This window comes from Phyllopteryx taeniolatus, chromosome 4 (genome assembly GCF_024500385.1).
Source record: "Phyllopteryx taeniolatus isolate TA_2022b chromosome 4, UOR_Ptae_1.2, whole genome shotgun sequence".
NCBI classification, from domain to species: Eukaryota; Metazoa; Chordata; class Actinopteri; order Syngnathiformes; family Syngnathidae; genus Phyllopteryx; species Phyllopteryx taeniolatus.
This window is the reverse complement of record NC_084505.1, coordinates 13879583-13896258: the sequence shown is the minus strand read 5'-3', so window position 1 is coordinate 13896258 and position 16676 is coordinate 13879583. Positions and strand designations below refer to the sequence as shown.

The 16676-nt window shown below is 39.4% G+C and overlaps 2 protein-coding genes across 4 annotated transcripts in view; both read left to right on the top strand.

Moving 5' to 3' along the window:
• abcc6a (ATP-binding cassette, sub-family C (CFTR/MRP), member 6a) overlaps positions 1 to 8006 on the top strand; it is a 28385-nt gene extending 20379 nt beyond the window's left edge. For 2 of the 3 annotated variants that reach the window (XM_061769746.1, XM_061769744.1), the window contains 15 exons: positions 33 to 209; positions 266 to 433; positions 628 to 811; positions 1237 to 1321; positions 1428 to 1545; positions 1637 to 1844; positions 1951 to 2261; positions 2475 to 2674; positions 2803 to 2929; positions 4783 to 4884; positions 5002 to 5148; positions 5235 to 5393; positions 5539 to 5705; positions 5850 to 6044; positions 6660 to 8006. In XM_061769746.1, coding sequence (XP_061625730.1) covers positions 33 to 209; positions 266 to 433; positions 628 to 811; positions 1237 to 1321; positions 1428 to 1545; positions 1637 to 1844; positions 1951 to 2261; positions 2475 to 2674; positions 2803 to 2929; positions 4783 to 4884; positions 5002 to 5148; positions 5235 to 5393; positions 5539 to 5705; positions 5850 to 6044; positions 6660 to 6768 — 2457 coding nt within the window. In that variant the 3' untranslated portion in view covers positions 6769 to 8006. Of the gene's footprint in view, positions 1 to 32; positions 210 to 265; positions 434 to 627; positions 812 to 1236; positions 1322 to 1427; positions 1546 to 1636; positions 1845 to 1950; positions 2262 to 2474; positions 2675 to 2802; positions 2930 to 4782; positions 4885 to 5001; positions 5149 to 5234; positions 5394 to 5538; positions 5706 to 5849; positions 6045 to 6659 lie in introns of those variants that run through there. The other variant, XM_061769747.1, reaches the window with a different exon arrangement.
• Positions 8007 to 11028: 3022 nt separating this feature from the next.
• Positions 11029 to 16307, top strand: cep20 (centrosomal protein 20). The gene is made up of 4 exons (XM_061769743.1): positions 11029 to 11170; positions 11576 to 11773; positions 15643 to 15727; positions 16020 to 16307. The coding sequence occupies exons 1-4, from the start codon at positions 11143 to 11145 to the stop codon at positions 16147 to 16149; spliced, it is 441 nt and encodes a 146-aa protein (XP_061625727.1). The 5' UTR covers positions 11029 to 11142; the 3' UTR covers positions 16150 to 16307.
• The last annotated feature ends 369 nt before the right edge of the window (positions 16308 to 16676 follow it).

Genomic DNA, 16676 nt, shown 5'->3' with positions numbered 1-16676 from the left:
CTGAGCCTTCTCTCTGATATGTCTCTTTGAAGGGTTCTACAGCATATGTGCCCCAGCAGGCTTGGATCCAAAATGCCACAGTCCAAGACAATGTCATGTTTGGGCGGGAAAAGCTGAAGACGTGGTACCACCGTGTGTTAGAAGCCTGTGCCCTTCTGCCTGACCTTAACATCCTACCTGCTGGAGATGCAACAGAAATTGGCGAGAAGGTAAAGATGTTTTATTTTAAATTCCGTGAGCATTGCCTCACAATCTTCCCTTACAGGGGCTAAACCTCTCAGGCGGACAGAAGCAGAGAGTGAGCTTGGCCAGAGCTGTCTATCGGAAGGCAGATGTGTACCTGCTGGATGACCCACTGTCTGCTGTTGACGCACATGTTGGCCAACACATCTTCGACAAAGTCATCGGACCCAAGGGAGTGCTTAGAGACAAGGTAGAGTGCAAATGAGTTCCCATAGAGAAATGGCGGTTTCACGACACCTCAACCACTTACAAGAATGCGGCCTCCATTGTTGTTCTAACAACACAAAAACCGCCACTTTGGCGACATTTCTTGTCTTCAGACAGCCACAATTTGGTGTTGGCTTGTGTATACATCCAATTTCTCTCATTTGTGTGGCTCTGCAGACCCGTATCCTGGTGACACATGGGATGAGCTTCCTGCCGCAAGCTGACCTCATCCTTGTCCTTGTAAACGGTGAAATCACAGAGAGCGGCTCCTACCAAGAACTCCTCAGCCGCCGTGGCGCCTTTGCGGATTTCATCCACACCTTTGCCAGCACTGAACGAAAAGAGAGCGCTATACAAAGAGGTGAGGAGTCTAGCCATGTATTGAATGGTTATTTAAATTGCCGATGCTTTTCATCTGCAAAGCCTAAAAAACTATTTCTGTACTATTTGACTTGTACAACATGCACTTGGATTAGACTGTTTCCATATCTGTTTCTAATATTTTGCTTACCTACAGTAATTTAGCTACATGAGAGAGTTAAGATATTAGCTCTCAGTATGACGAAGTCCAGTTCGACACCACAACCACAATAATGAACTATTTTTATATTAATACATCAATGGCAGTTTCGATCAAAACTGAACATTATCATCTTTGTATTGGCATTTTTCAATGTAGCTCTTGAATCTCAGATTGTGCATGTGGTCTTAATGTTTTGACTGGTCAGAGTATAATAGTAATAATAGCATGAATCCATAATAATACAAAAGATGACTTTCTTGTAGCTGGCTCAAGGAGGTCCAATGCTCGTCTCAGCATGGTTGATTTCATGCCATTCTCCAGAGACTTGTCTCAGGAGCAGCTTATTGGGTAGGTAAACCTGAGCCACAATAAACTACCGGAATTGTGTCAAAGCAAGCTTCTTATTCAGTTTGATGAAACTGACTTCTTTCTTGTCTCTCCGTTTTCTTCCTAGGGGTGACACAACAAATACAAACTTGCAGAATATGGAGCCTGTGTCTGAAAAAGAACAGGAACAGGTTCCTGAGGACCTTGGCAAGCTCACAGAGGTTGACAAGGCCCACACTGGACGAGTACGACTTACTATGGTGTATAATTCAAGGATTCCATTAAAAAAGAACCTATCAGTTGACTGGTGTCTATTTTATTTTTCCCCCACTGCAGGTGAGGCTGGAGATGTACCAAAAGTACTTTAAGACCATAGGCCTGGCCATCATCATTCCCATTGTCTTCTTGTACGCCTTTCAGCAAGGAGCCTCGCTGGCCTACAACTACTGGCTGAGCATGTGGGCCGATGACCCAATTGTTAACGGTACCCAGATTGATGCTGACCTGAAACTGTCTGTCTTTGGAGCACTGGGCTTTGTTCAAGGTTAGGCTCCATTGTTTGACTGAAAAAATGCATTTTTATTTATTTTATTTTATTTTTTGCACAGTTCCGTAATAAACATAAACAAGCATCCTTTCTGTCTCCTCAGGCATTTCAATCTTTGGTACCACCGTAGCTATTTCCATCTGTGGCATCATTGCCTCTCGCCACTTGCATATGGACCTGCTGGTCAATGTGTTGCATTCGCCAATGTCTTTCTTTGAATGCACGCCCAGCGGCAACTTGCTCAACCGCTTTGCCAAAGAGATTGACGCCATTGACTGCATGGTGCCCGAGGGCCTAAAGATGATGCTGAGCTACGTCTTTAAACTGATGGAAGTGTGCATCATTGTGCTCATGGCAACACCCTTTGCTGCTGTGATCATCCTGCCTCTCGCATTCCTCTACGCCTTTGTGCAGGTAACCTCCTCCCATCCCAAATTTCAACTCACAACTCATGATTCAGATTTTTCACAGGGTATAGCAGTTTTGCCACATTCTAGGAACACTGATGGCAGATTTACCCCGCTGACATCAACATTACACGATTTAACTGTGAATTTGGGTAACCGCCAATCACCCCTTCTTGATTTCCGTTTTTAATGTGTTTCATTTTGCCACTTTGGGCTACAGAGCTTCTACGTTGCTACATCCTGTCAGCTGCGGAGGCTGGAAGCTGTGAGCCGCTCCCCCATCTACACCCACTTCAATGAGACGGTGCAGGGTGCCAGTGTCATCCGGGCCTTTGGCGATCAGTCTAGGTTCATTCTGCAGGCCAATGACAGGGTAGATTTCAACCAGACCTCCTACTTCCCCCGATTTGTGGCCACTCGGTGAGATATCAGTATTGAATATAATGTGCTTTCTCAGTGAAAATTTATTTATTTATTATTTTATTTTTTTAAACAAATGAGTATTCGCTTTGTCATTAAGGACTATTAAGTTAGTGTTTCAACCACAGATGGCTGGCAGTCAATCTGGAGTTTGTTGGTAATGGAGTGGTGTTAGCAGCTGCCATTCTGTCCGTAATGGGAAAGAACACCCTGAGTCCAGGCATAGTGGGGTTGGCTGTGTCCCACTCTCTCCAGGTAAGAGGCCATGCTTGTGCTCTACTGGTGTCTAAATACTACGGTGGCTGGGAAGTGCAAAACAATATAACAAATTGTGGGATAATTTTGGATATCAGAAAACAAATGAACAAAAGTTGAAACAAATTTACATTTCAGAAAACAAATGAACAAAAGTTGAAACAAATATACATTTCAGCAAACAAATGAACAAAAACTTTTGTTCATTTGTTTTCTGAAATGTAAATTTGTTGGCCGACTGGTTAGCATATCTGCCTCACAGTTCTGAGGGCCGAGTTTAAACCCATTCTCGCCTGTTTGGAGTTTGCATGTTCTCCCCTTGCCTGTGTTTTTTTTCCAGGTACTCTGGTTTCCTCCCACATCCCAAAAACATGCATAGTAGATTCATTGAAGACTCTAAATTTCCCGTAGATGTGAATGTGAGCACAAATGGTTGTTTGTTTATATGTGCCCTGTGATTGGCTGGCGACCAGTTCAGGGTGTACCCCGCCTCTTGCCCGCAGAGAGCTGGGATAAGCTCCAGCATACCCGTGACCCTAGTGAGGATAAGCGGTACGGAAAATGAATCAATGTTTTGACTTTTGTTAATTTTTTTCTGAAATGCAAGTGTTTTAAAATGTGTTATATTGATTTGCACTACCCAGCCACTGTATAAAATACCCCTATTTTCACCTCAGAGTAATTATGGATAAAATACCCTAACTGTAAAAGTAAAAGGCTTAGTCCACTAATATATTTTGTTGCAGCAATGCATACTTGTACAACCCCAGTTCCAATGAAGTTGGGACCATTAAATATAAATAAAAACAGAATACAAGGATTTGCGCGGCACGGTGACCCACTGGTTAGAGCGTCAGCCTCACAGTTCTGAGGACCCGGGTTCAATCCCTGGCCCCGCCTGTGTGGAGTTTGCATGTTCTCCCCCTGCCTGCGTGGTTTTTCTCCCACATCCCAAAAACATGCATTAATTGGAGACTCTAAATTGCCCGTAGGTGTGACTGTGAGTGTGAATGGTTGTTTGTTTGTATGTGCCCTGCGATTGGCTGGCAACCAGTTCAGGGTGTACCTTGCCTCCTGCCCGATGACAGCTGGGATAGGCTCCAGCACGCCCGCGACCCTAGTGAGGAGAAGCGGCTCAGAAAATGGATGGATGGACAAGGATTTGCAAATCATGTTCAACCTAAGTCACTGATGGTGTAGTGGTACACTCGCCTGACTTTGGTGCAGGCAGCATGGATTCAGTGACGGTGTGAATGTGAGTGCGAATGGTTGTCCGTGTCTATATGTGCCATGCGACTGACTGGCGACCAGTTCAGGTTGTAGTCCGCCTTTCGCCCGAAGTCAGCTGAGATAGGCTCCAAATCATTGTATTCTGGTTTTATTTATGTTTAACACAACTTCCCAACTTCATTGGAATTTGGGTTGTATAACTAGTATGTCACTCAGCAGAATGCACACTTCTACCTAGGTAACAACTGTGTCATGTTTGTGTTTATTTGTTCATCTGTTAGTTTGTTGGGCTACTTCCTAGTTTGTGAAGGATGATAAACATACAGTACAATGCTTACCAAATGTGCTAGATCACCTCCCAGTGTAAGGTTTATGCCACAGCTGCCCTTCAACTGAAATTAAATTTGTAATGCTACAATCAAATTGTTATTATTATTGTGCAGGGGTTTTGCATAATCCTGTTAGCTGTAAGTGCCGTACTAATTACCGTTTATGTCAAAATAACATCATTAAAAGAATTTGCTGTCCATGGTGGTATTTATAAATATGTTGATTTTCTGAGTCAGTGCATGCTTGTTCCTCACAATGATAATAATATAATCAAATTTTGCTGGGTTCTGCAGGTGACTGGAATCCTAAGTTGGATTGTTAGATCATGGACTGATGTCGAAAACAACATTGTTTCTGTGGAAAGAGTAAATGAGTATGCTGACACTGCAAAAGAGGTCAGTGTTTCCATTACACACACACTTTCTACAAAATGGGTTTTGTTCATCTTTTTTGGTAATATAAAATTTCACCCAATACAATGTGCCTTATTGCATTCTCTTCACATCATACAGGCCAGCTGGACTATAGAAGGCAGTTCTTTGCCTCTGGCTTGGCCCCAGACAGGCACTATAGAGTTCCAGGACTATGGGTTGCAGTACCGCAAAGGCCTGGAGTTGGCTTTGAAAGGAATTACCTTGCAGATTCATGAAAGAGAGAAGGTGAGTAATTTTAAACAATGTGATTTTTACTTGATGAGAGTTGCACAGGACTTTGTGATACATTAGACCTCTCTAATGTGTTCCAGGTGGGGATTGTGGGAAGGACAGGAGCTGGGAAATCCTCTCTTGCCCTGGGAATATTTAGAATCTTAGAGGCAGCAAAGGGAAAGATCTTTATTGATGGAGTCAATATTGCCGACATCGGACTCCATGATCTTCGATCACGCATTACAATCATTCCACAGGTAAATTATTAACAACAGAAAGTGAGCTCTGACTTTCCTCACATAAACTCTTGACATTACCTCAAATCTGGTGACAATATATTAAGGTATAATAACAACTTGATTAAATCAGTGGCCAAAATGATCTGTGAATCCTTTTTTTCAGGACCCTGTCTTGTTCTCGGGCTCCCTCCGGATGAACCTTGACCCGTTTGACACTTACACCGATGAAGATGTTTGGAATTCATTAGAGCTTGCTCATCTCAAGAACTTTGTGTGTAACCTGCCTGACAAACTCAACCATGAATGCTCAGAAGGAGGAGAAAACCTCAGGTACACATGAATATTACATGTTGCAGTGTTAGTTAACCGCCAACCAACTTAGTACATCAACGTACATTATGCACAAAGTTGTACTAATGCACAATCCAGCTACTTTTTTTTCTTACCTTCTACAAATCGTTATCATCTGTGTAGCTTGGGTCAGCGTCAACTGGTGTGCCTTGCGAGAGCCTTGCTGAGGAAAACCAAAATCTTGGTTTTGGATGAGGCAACAGCTGCTGTGGACCTGGAGACTGACACACTGATCCAGTCCACAATCCGCACCCAGTTTGAAGACTGCACAGTCCTTACCATCGCTCACCGCCTTAACACCATCATGGATTACACAAGGTTATACTATAAGTTTTATGGACAATACAAATAAAGTACACATTTTGACAACACCTTTTCGATTAGGGGTGACCAAACTACAGCCAAACTACATCAATTTTGAGAGGATTGCAAAATATAATAAAATTTACAATTGACACGGCCTCTGTCTTGCCTGCATTGGACTACTTTTTTACACTGGCTGGCAAGGAAGGAGAAGAGAAGAAGAAGAAATTACAGTAGCTCTCATCTCTCACTTCCGTGTTTTTCATCAATACTATATCACTCAAATAGTAACTACATTTCTATTCATTACAACTGATCAATAAAGATTATTCAATTACAGTAGCAAATAGCGTGAATCACCATTGTTTCTTTTAAGTTGTGCTCTGCATTAAGGTAAGGTTGGTACCGATTGTGCTTTTTTGCTTCTGAATGTTGAGTTGTGATTCTACTGCTGTCCAGTATAGACAGGGGCAGATCTATTATAGTGCCAAAAAGGGCCACAAGCCCCCAAAATTCTGAAAAATCCTTGACCTTTTGCTTTATTACTAGGCTGTGTCTATAATATATATATTTATTAATATTATTATTATTATTAACATCAGCATCTTTCCCCTTCTTGCTGCTCTACAGAGTGATTGTTATGGACCGAGGCCACATCTCTGAGATGGACTCTCCAACCAACCTCATTGCACAGCAGGGACAGTTCTTCCGAATGTGCCGGGAAGCTGGGCTGGTCTAGGACCATAGTGCTTCGATGCACCTTTGGCACCTTTTTCCCATGGCTTTTCAACAAAAGTTGAATTTGCCCTTCCAAGCTTTGTGGCAGCTCAACCGAGGACATTGTCATTGAGGGCCCAGAGATTCTACTAATACAGCCTATATAGTCCTAGGTTTCTTACACACAAAGAACATGCTGTCCTGAATCAGGAAAAAAATCCTCAAGACTATCAACATGTAAATGAAGCTTCAGTGGATTGCTGGGAGTGTGCAAACAATTATTAATGTGTACATAGAGTTGTGGAATTCGTTCATTCCATTTAAGGATTAAGGCAAGGAAGGAAAAAGAACCACAAATTATATGGATTGTTTTCCCTGTTTTGAATGGGAGCAGTATTATTTACATGTCATAAAGCGCATGACATATATTTAATGTTTTCTCAGGCTTTGATGTTGATGTTTACTGATACAGTTTTTTAAGCCTTGAATGCCAGAAAGAGGTCATCTGCATTTATATACTGCTTTGTTTTCCAAGAACGAGGACAAAAATTACTCTGACATACTGACCCTCTGGAGGGTTCAACCTGGCGAATGTGAGGGATGTGAGGTTTTCAGAGCCTTCAGAAATGAGTTTGAAGCAGCCAATTTAGATTATTTATATGACAGGGAATAGGAGGAAAACAATTGTTTCAGCCAAGACATTGGCAGGCACTTGTTTATTTCTGTCAAAGTAAACACATAAAGTCCAAAACAATCCTGTTGGTCAGATTTAACCTGATGCCTATATGTGAAAAACCACATTGAATGAAGAGAATGTCTCTTCTCAACAATGGTAATAATAAATCTTGGTGAGTGATTTTCTCTCCACCACCACACAACTCAGGCCATACATATATATAAATATACATATTCTGTATATGTGTAGAGAAAGAATTCACTATTGTTCTATATTTTTGCTGATTTTACAAAGTGTAGCTAGTCCTCAATGACCTTGATCCTTGATTCAAATAATTATATGAGCTTTTCGTAGAGAAAAGTAATTATGCTGTTTTTGTCTTACTGGTTTAGACAATCTTTTCAAAGAGAAACCATATAGTTTATTTAAGTGGTATTTCAAAACATGCCTTTAAAATACTGAGGATTGTATTATATTTATACTTTTTATAACAACCTATTTTTCATTTTTTTCACTGACTAATTACTATTATTGTATTGCTGTATGTGATGTGCTGAATAATAAACATATTTGATTTAACAACATGGGTGTGTTGCATATCGCTTAAGGTCTATCAATAACTAAAATAAATAAAAAATGAAAAATGAAAGGAAATATAAAATATTAAAAATAAAATATCACTGCCTGAGGTTTTTAAGCATTACTCTTGAAATCAATAATGCAAATTTATTTAATTTTAACATATATATTATATAATATTTAGTCACAAAGTATGACGTACAAACGCTTTGTTACTTGCTGTCCAAAAGTGGATTTTTTGAGTATCTGTACTTGAATATTTGTCTCTCAGATTCTTACCTTAACTTTCTACATTTGAAATCACATTTCTTTTTTATCTACTTTTATCTTTTTGTTCCTTCTTACTTATACTGTTATTTACTTAGCTCTATTGTCGGTGGTGTGATGCTGCTGGAACCTTAATCCCAATGGATTAATAAAACTCTTTATTATTATTATTATTAAAACTTCCCCATCCATCCATCCATTTTCTGAGCCGCTTCTCCTCACTAGGGTCGCGGGCGTGCTGGAGCCTAATTATTAAAACTTTTTATTTAAAAAAAAACTTTTTTTAAAAACGGGCCTGAAGAAAAATGATCCTACCCTCAATATTTTTTTGCACAACCAACCTTTTTATTGTTTATCAGTTTATTTTTGAAAGGGGACAATGCAATTTCATAAAACACATGAAGTACACATGGTTAAAAAAGCCAGAATTAGCCAGAAGGCTAGTTTTCATCTGTAGTCCCCTGGCCATGATGTAAAAAAGCAGTAAAATACATCTACAAGACAATATAAAACAGGATACATAATCAAACTATACTAGAATAAAACCATAATTTTTTTGATCATAACAAAAAAACAACATAACATACTTGTCTTTTAGTGTTGGCAGCTATAGGTGTTAACTAGCCACATTTTCAGTTTTTTTTGTGAAGGCCTTGTATGTTGTAAGCAGTTTAACCTCCTCAGGTACTGAGTTCCACTCACCAGCGCTCCTCACTGACCAGGCTGACTTACTGAAAGTGCTCCTGCGCAGAGGAATGAGACAGTCGCCTCTGACAGAGCCTCGAGTGACACGCTCAGAGCTGTTTCTTTGGCTGATGAACTCAGCCAGAGGAGCTGGGGCCAAATCATGCAGTACTTTATAAATCAAATTTAAATCTGCAAATATGTGAAGACTGTCCCAGTTTAAAAGACTGTATTTTTTATAAATTGCACAGTGATGATAGTGCCTTGGTTTTTTATCCATCACTTTAATTACTTGTTTGTACAAAACTTCCAATGTTTTTTTTGCATTCTGACCAGCCTTGGACCAACTGGTTATGCAATAGTTAAAGTGACTAAGAATCATTGAATGCAGGTAAATTTTTGCACCTTCAGTTGACATTTCATTCCGAATTGCACGAAAATTTGCGAGGTTTAATTTGATATTTTTACACAATTTGTCAATATGGGCTTTAAAGGAAAGCTGTGAATCTATTATTAACCCAAGATATTTGTATTGGCTGACAATTTGCATTTTTTCTCCATTAACAAGTATGTCGGGGTCAGGTGATACTCTATTTGTTTTAGTGAAATACATGCCTACAGTTTTAGAAACGTTTAGCTGTAGACAGCACTCCTGCAACCAAGTTGTGACACAGGACATTGTATTAGTGAGTTTAGCAGCAACAGTATATTTGGAGCGACCATGAACAAAGAAAGTTTTGAGTCAATCACTGCAAACAAAAAGTTTTTGTTACTTTCAATGAGACTTCTGCACCTCTCAGCAGGTATTTTGGCCATGAGCAAACTGCTCTCAGGTTTGAAGGGTGCTTTCTCCGGACGGCATGTTCCACAGATGTTCCGTAGGATTTAGATCAGGGTTCATAGAAGGCCACCTCAGAATAGTACCGTGTTTTCCTTTTAGACATTCTTGGGTGTTTTAACTGTGTTTTTTGGTTCATTATCCTCTTGCAAGACCCATGAACTGCAACTGAGACCAAGCTTTCTAACACTGGGCAGCACATTTCTTTCTAGAGTACTTTGATAGTCTTGAGATTTCCTTGGACCCTGCACAGATTCAAGAAGTCCTGTGCCAGATGCAACAAAGCAGCCCCAGAACACAACAGAGCCTCCTCCGTGTAGGGATAGAGTTCTTTTCTTGGTCTGCTTCATTTTTGCATCTGTGAACATAGAGCTGATGTGCCTTGCCAAAAAATTCCAATTTTGTCTTGTCTGTCCTTGGACATGCTCCCAGAAGCTTTGTGAATTGTCATCATCCAGCTTGTCTAATTCCAGTCTCACTTTTTTTATGATTTATTGTCAACAGTGGTCGTTGGTCCTCTACCATGATGTCCACATTTGCTCAGTCAATGATGGATGGTGCAATCTGACACTGATGTGATGTTGGAGTTCACCTTTATTTTCTTAGGAAATTGTTCTGGGATCTTTCGTTACCATTCATATTACCCGTCTCTTCAATTTGTCATCTATTTTCCTCCTGCTTCCACGTCCAGGGAGGTCGGCTGCAGTCCAATGATCTTAATTTCTGAATAATATGTGCAACTGTAGTCACAGGAACATCAAGCTGCTTGGCAGTGGTTTTATAGCCTTTACCATTGATGTGCTTGTCTATAATTTTGTTTCAAATCTCCTGAGACAACTCTCTCCTTTTCTTCCTCTGGTCCATGTTTAGTGTGGTACACACCATGTCACCAAACAAACAGCACAAGTGATTACTTGTCACCCTTTAAATTGGCTGACTGATTACAAGTTTGAAGATACCTGTGATGCTACTTCAAGGACACAGCGTGTTTGAATATGTCCCTCTAGTCAAATTATTTTCAATCTTTTCTAGGGGTGCCATCATTTTTGTCCAGGCCTTTTTAATGAGTTTTTTTTTTATATATAATTCTGTTCAACCACATTTCAAAAGCAATGTCTGATTTTCATTGGTTAATTTTCATTCAATATTTGTATTCATTTATTATTAATTTTGTCAGATTCTGATTCACTGTGGGGTTTTCTTTCATTTAACAGAGAGAGTACGTACTAACAATTTAGTCCACGTGTATTTGTATCACTAGACTAGAATAGTCGCTAGATGGCAGAAGATGCCGAGTCGTTTCCATTGTAGCTGCGCGAAGAAAACTTGCTGCTTTGTTTATACTTGTTGCAATGACGACCATCACTGAATTGAAATGCGGTATGTGCACCTAATTGTTTTTTGATAGCGTTTAGTCTAGTCAAGTACTATTAGTAATAGTAAATAAATAAAGCTATTAGTCGGTGTGCTTTACGCGGAGCAGCTGCTAATAACGTAGTTTACTGTTATCTGATTTGCGTATTTACACGGCGTAAATAATAACGAGTATGCCAGCCACAGACAGGCTCCTCGCTATTGTGCTTTAGTTTTCAGAAATAGAAGAAATACACGTGTCTCTATTACCGAAAGGTGTTTGTGGCTGTTAGCCACGTTAGCTTGCACTAACCTATGCCGAACCAAAAGTTGAAGAGAATAAATGGAGAGATTCAGTTATAAATGTATGTATACGTCCCGTTTTGGTGTTTGGCGACGTTCCGAGATTGCGTTATAATCCACACAATTTAGCCGTGAGAGAAACGCTGGAGTCCCGCGGAGTGCTGGGCCAACTGAAGGCTCGCATCCGGGCAGAAGTGTTCGATGCCCTCGATGACCAACGCGAACAGCGCCCACCACTGTCCCACGAAAATCTGCTCATCAACGAGCTCATCCGGGAGTACTTGGTGTTCAACAAGTACCGACACACGGCATCGGTTCTGACAGCAGGTGAGCCTCAGCCCTTTCACACCTTTACATTATACACCGCGATGCCAAAAGTACTCACACGCAGTTCTTAAGTGGAAGTACAGATACGATAATAAAATTTAAAAAAGTAAAGACTATGTCCAAAAAGTACAAATTGATTTAGTCTGTCAATTATAGACAATACCCGGTTTTTTAATAATCTGGCACAACAATAACTAAAACCTTATCTGGTCCGCACACAAAATAGTTTCCCTCTTTTACTAACATCCATAGTGCTTTGTACTGAGAAGAGTAGATCACTGGACACACCTAAGAAACAAAAACAAACAAACGTGTATTCCCATAGTTTTGCAGACGTACAAGCAATTTAAAAAAAGTTAAATTAGATACTGATCCTAACTTAATACTTTTCAGATAAGGCAGGGAAGTTTTGAACGCCAACTTGACTCAATTGCCGACAAAACAAACACAAATAAATACAGGTTGGCCTAAATTAAAAGACAAGCATTTATTTGTACTATTAAAATAAAGTTATATTGCAACATAAAAATTTAACAGCTAGATTTTTTTGAAACACATTTATTTACCCACTGCCGAATGCGAGGGGGCTGACTGAAACTAGTCAAAAATGAGCAAATTATGGCTATTTTCAGTTTGGGATGGGGGAAAATAAATATGTTGGAAATATTATATGTTAAGGCTCAAACGTGACATAATTTACTGCCAGAGCGCTAGACTTCACCAGGCTAGCTTTCTAAAAAAACTAACGTGGTTCACCCATTGCAGCACTTATGAAAAAGAGCCAAAATATATTCTTACCTTTGAAGGTTATTCCCAGTTCGGAATTCCCTTGTTGTGATTGTACGACGTGTGTTCAACCATATGCAGCACAATGTGCAAACATCCTTATTTTGGTTTCCTACTGTGCCGTCCACAAACATGGAATGCGCCGACACTTTACCCCCAATAGCTTAGCCTCGCTGTAGGCATGCGGCACAAAGTAACTACGATCTCTTTGAACAGTGTGCTTGACTTACTTACTAGTAAAGTAACAAGTTCATTTTTAAAATGAAGTAGAAATTACAGATATTTGTTTTTAAAAAGAAAGGAGTAAATGTAAAAACTCCCTACAACAAATAAATACTCAGGTAAAGTTCAGATACCCCAAAAATCTACCTTAGTAAAACTAACTAGTAACTTCCCATCTCTGCGCAATAGTCACGTTGCAGGGTCCGCTGCGAAGTTGGTGTAGTGTATTAATATACAGTGAATCAACTGTACTGTTAAAAATTGAGCAGCAGAAGGACCTGTTTGGACATGCTAATAACATACCTGCAAATCAGTCGTTTTGAACTCAAAATAGGCCATTTACGTGAATCGTATAGATCCGCTGAGTTTTTCCTGTGAGAGGGGCTTGGCCGTCGCTGACGTCATAGGCTGTTTTGTACTCTTTGAATGCTGGCAGCTAGTTACAATGATCTAAATGTCGCTGCCTACTTTTATTTGTCAATTATTGCTTATTTATCAACTATTTCGTGCGCAAGACTACGACTTCAACTTCCGCATTGGACGCTGTTTGCGTCAATCCAATTTAAGCGCTAGTGACATTTAAGTCTAGTTCACCAATCAAACGACAAAATAAAGTCACATGACCTCACACAACGTCTTCCATGGGGCTTCCCGGGCATAGGTATTAACACAACATAAGCCAGCCAGGCTGATCGTCGTGCCTAAATGATCACCATTTTGGGAAGGTCGTCGTTACCATGAAGGCAAGGCGCGCTACTCGATAATCAATAATAATAATAATATAATATAAGATAATAATTAATACTGCAACTCTTAAGACAAACAAAAACAACAGCTTTCATGTATTGTAGTATTTGTCTGGCACTGTGTGCCGAAATGTGGATATTTCAGCTCACTTATAACTTGAGAAAACACTGTGCAGTAAATTGCAAATGTATTTTTTTATTTTGAATGATTGTTTGTGCTATTTACTCAGTACTTGAGTAATTATTTCACTTTGTACTATTTACTCAAGATTTTTTGGGGGGAGTACTACTTTTTACTTTTAATCTTAAATTTGTTCATCAACATGTACTTGAGCGGTGTAAATTGGTTTTTCTGTGTGAAGAGTTATTTATTTATTTATTTATTTTTGCCTTATTGTACTCTTCAGAGTCTTCCAGATTCCTTAATAAATGTTAAAATCAAAAATGTTATCCGCGGGAGCCCGGGGGAGCTCCCCTACAATGTTTTTTTTTTTTCTTCCTTGCAGGTGCAAGGACAAATTTGAGCCGAGGAGTTTCCTCTGTCTTGATAAGAAGTATATAATTCTTCTACTGTCTCAACCACAACAAAGAGTGTTATGTGCTGATCACATGAGTTGCAACAAGCATGTATGCTCCCACCTTTTTGATGTTGTAACTCATATGTAACAAGGGAACTGCCCTAAAGTAATAAAAAGAGAGAATCCAGCAGAGTGAACTCAGAAAATGGTTGGAGACTGTAACTAAGTACACTCTTGGCCGTTTTCTCCTTGCAAGTCTGAAAACTGAACTACCTCTGTGTCTGTCTTGATTTTTTACAAGTGTTTTAGGTGTCTTGAACCTGACAGTGTTTTCATCTCTGTAATAAGAATAGCACCAAAGTCAGAGTAAATATAACGCTTCAAACAACACACGGAGCCGCCCAGAGTGTTGTATACTTATCTTTTTGTATAATAACTATGAATGAGGACATGGGAAACAATGTATAGCTGCTGCATTTCCTATTTCACTCTTAAGAATGAAACTAGGACTGTCATGGGTGTGTGTTCTGGTTGTTGTCTTCCCCCTGTCTCGTACACACCTGCTCCTGAGAGCATCTTTTGTAATACAGCACATAATTGTAAAAATGAATAACTTGGAAAATTATTTCGATCGGAATGTTTTAGTTAAAACACTGTATGATGATGTTGTGATAATAAGGAATTTAATTTGGTTTGTAAGATAAGAGTAGATACAATATTTTGTTAATATAGTCATCTGAAGCTGCTAGGAATGCAAAGTTATCCATGTCCTTTCACCATCGTGCCAGTCATACTGTGCTGTGTGTTTTTGAGATTGTCTGGTGAGAGCTGCAGCTGGCTACCAGTGTGGACTGAATGGGTGGCAACAATGGGAACATGAAATGCCAGTATTTTGAGGGTAAATCGCCCGTCAGCAACATATTCGGGGGGGAAAAAAATTCCTGTTCATTTTTGGACTGGCAAACTTCGTTCAAAAATTTTAATTAAGAACTATGAACTGAACTTTGAACTAGTTTTTGTAGAAAATGAACTTTCCCAGCACTGATCCTGTATTATTTCACATCGCAAAATATATTGCATGTTTTAAAAAAAAAAAAAAAATCTGTCATTTTTTTCCCCCAATATTGTGCAGCCGTAATTCACATGTAATACTATCAATAAAACTTTTGCAAAATGAAATTCTAATTGATAATACTGCAACCATCTGACTGCTGTTTTGATCGTCCGTTTTCAGCTTTATTACCAATACATAGTCTGCTAATAAAGATTACGACAACAACATTAGTGCATATTGAGGTTGCCAGATCATCAGTGAGATAAGATCACACCCTTTTCCAGGAACACAAACCTGGCAACCCTGCCTCAACCTGACTGATCTTATGTGTCAAAATTGACTTGTTTTGCTCAAGAGGTTTGTTTTGAAATCTACTGGATTCATTGCACTGTGGTCAACATGCAAAGCCAGGTCGGAAACGGAGTGGAACAAAACTTGAGAGGGCTTTTACTTCAGATTGCAGCTGTGTTTTTTTGAAACATGACCAATCTCTATTGTTGAGAGGCGTTAGGGAGTATTTCTAAACTCTGTTTGTTATCCCAGAGTCGGGCCAGCCCCAAGTTCCCCTGGACAGACAGTTTCTGGCGAGCGAGCTGAGAGTTGCTGAGGATATGAGCTCCAAGTCGGTGTAAGTAAATTTGCCAGGACACAAAAACTGCCAGTACGCATCTTTTGGAGCTTTGATCATTTGTTGGAAAGATCTATGAATCTACACCCTCATTATATTTGCACACAGAGAGATTATATAACCACATTTTGTTTTAGATCCAGGCTTAACAAAGGGATAGTGTCACTGCCATATTACTTTTTTTTTTTGACAGATTTTGAAGTACTTTACTGACCATTTGATTTATCACTGAACCTTAGTAACTTCTTTTTCCTTAGCATAAACAAACATATATATATATATATTTTTCTAGGCCTCTTTTGTATGGTTTGGTGTCGCACTTCCTGAATAGCGGTGATGATGGAAGGACGGTGTTCCTAAGGGGCACTTCTCTCCCCGGAGGCCCCACTGCGAGCAACACAGGACACGTAGCTGACGGCTAACACATGAAGCAAAGCACAGTGGACCAAAAATGTGCCAATGGCATATGGTGGGACTCACCCCATCAATCATCATCATTTTTTTATGATTTATGAGCATAGAGTTCATAAATTGTGCTGATGTGCGTTGTGCAATTCCAAATAAAAAAAAATTTGTTTTATATTGTTTTGATTATTTTTGCATTTGTTCGGCTGCTTCCTTCATTTTTTCCCATTTTATTCGTTATTGTATTTAAAATAAATATTTACTTAAGCCATTCAAATCCATAGGTAAGTAAGAATGCACTATATTTACTCCGTTACAGTTACTCAAGTAACATTTGAGATGAATTGTATTTGTCAGTGTAATTTTAATGCTTCATACATTTTCCTTTTCCTTCAGTATTTATGTTCAGAAGAAACTTTACTCCATTACAATAATCTACATGCCCATTGCTACTTGAATTGATCAATTATTGCTCATTTATCAATTAATGCGTACACGATCTATTTGTTTAGACATCATCTTCGACTTTTGCATTTTTGCATTT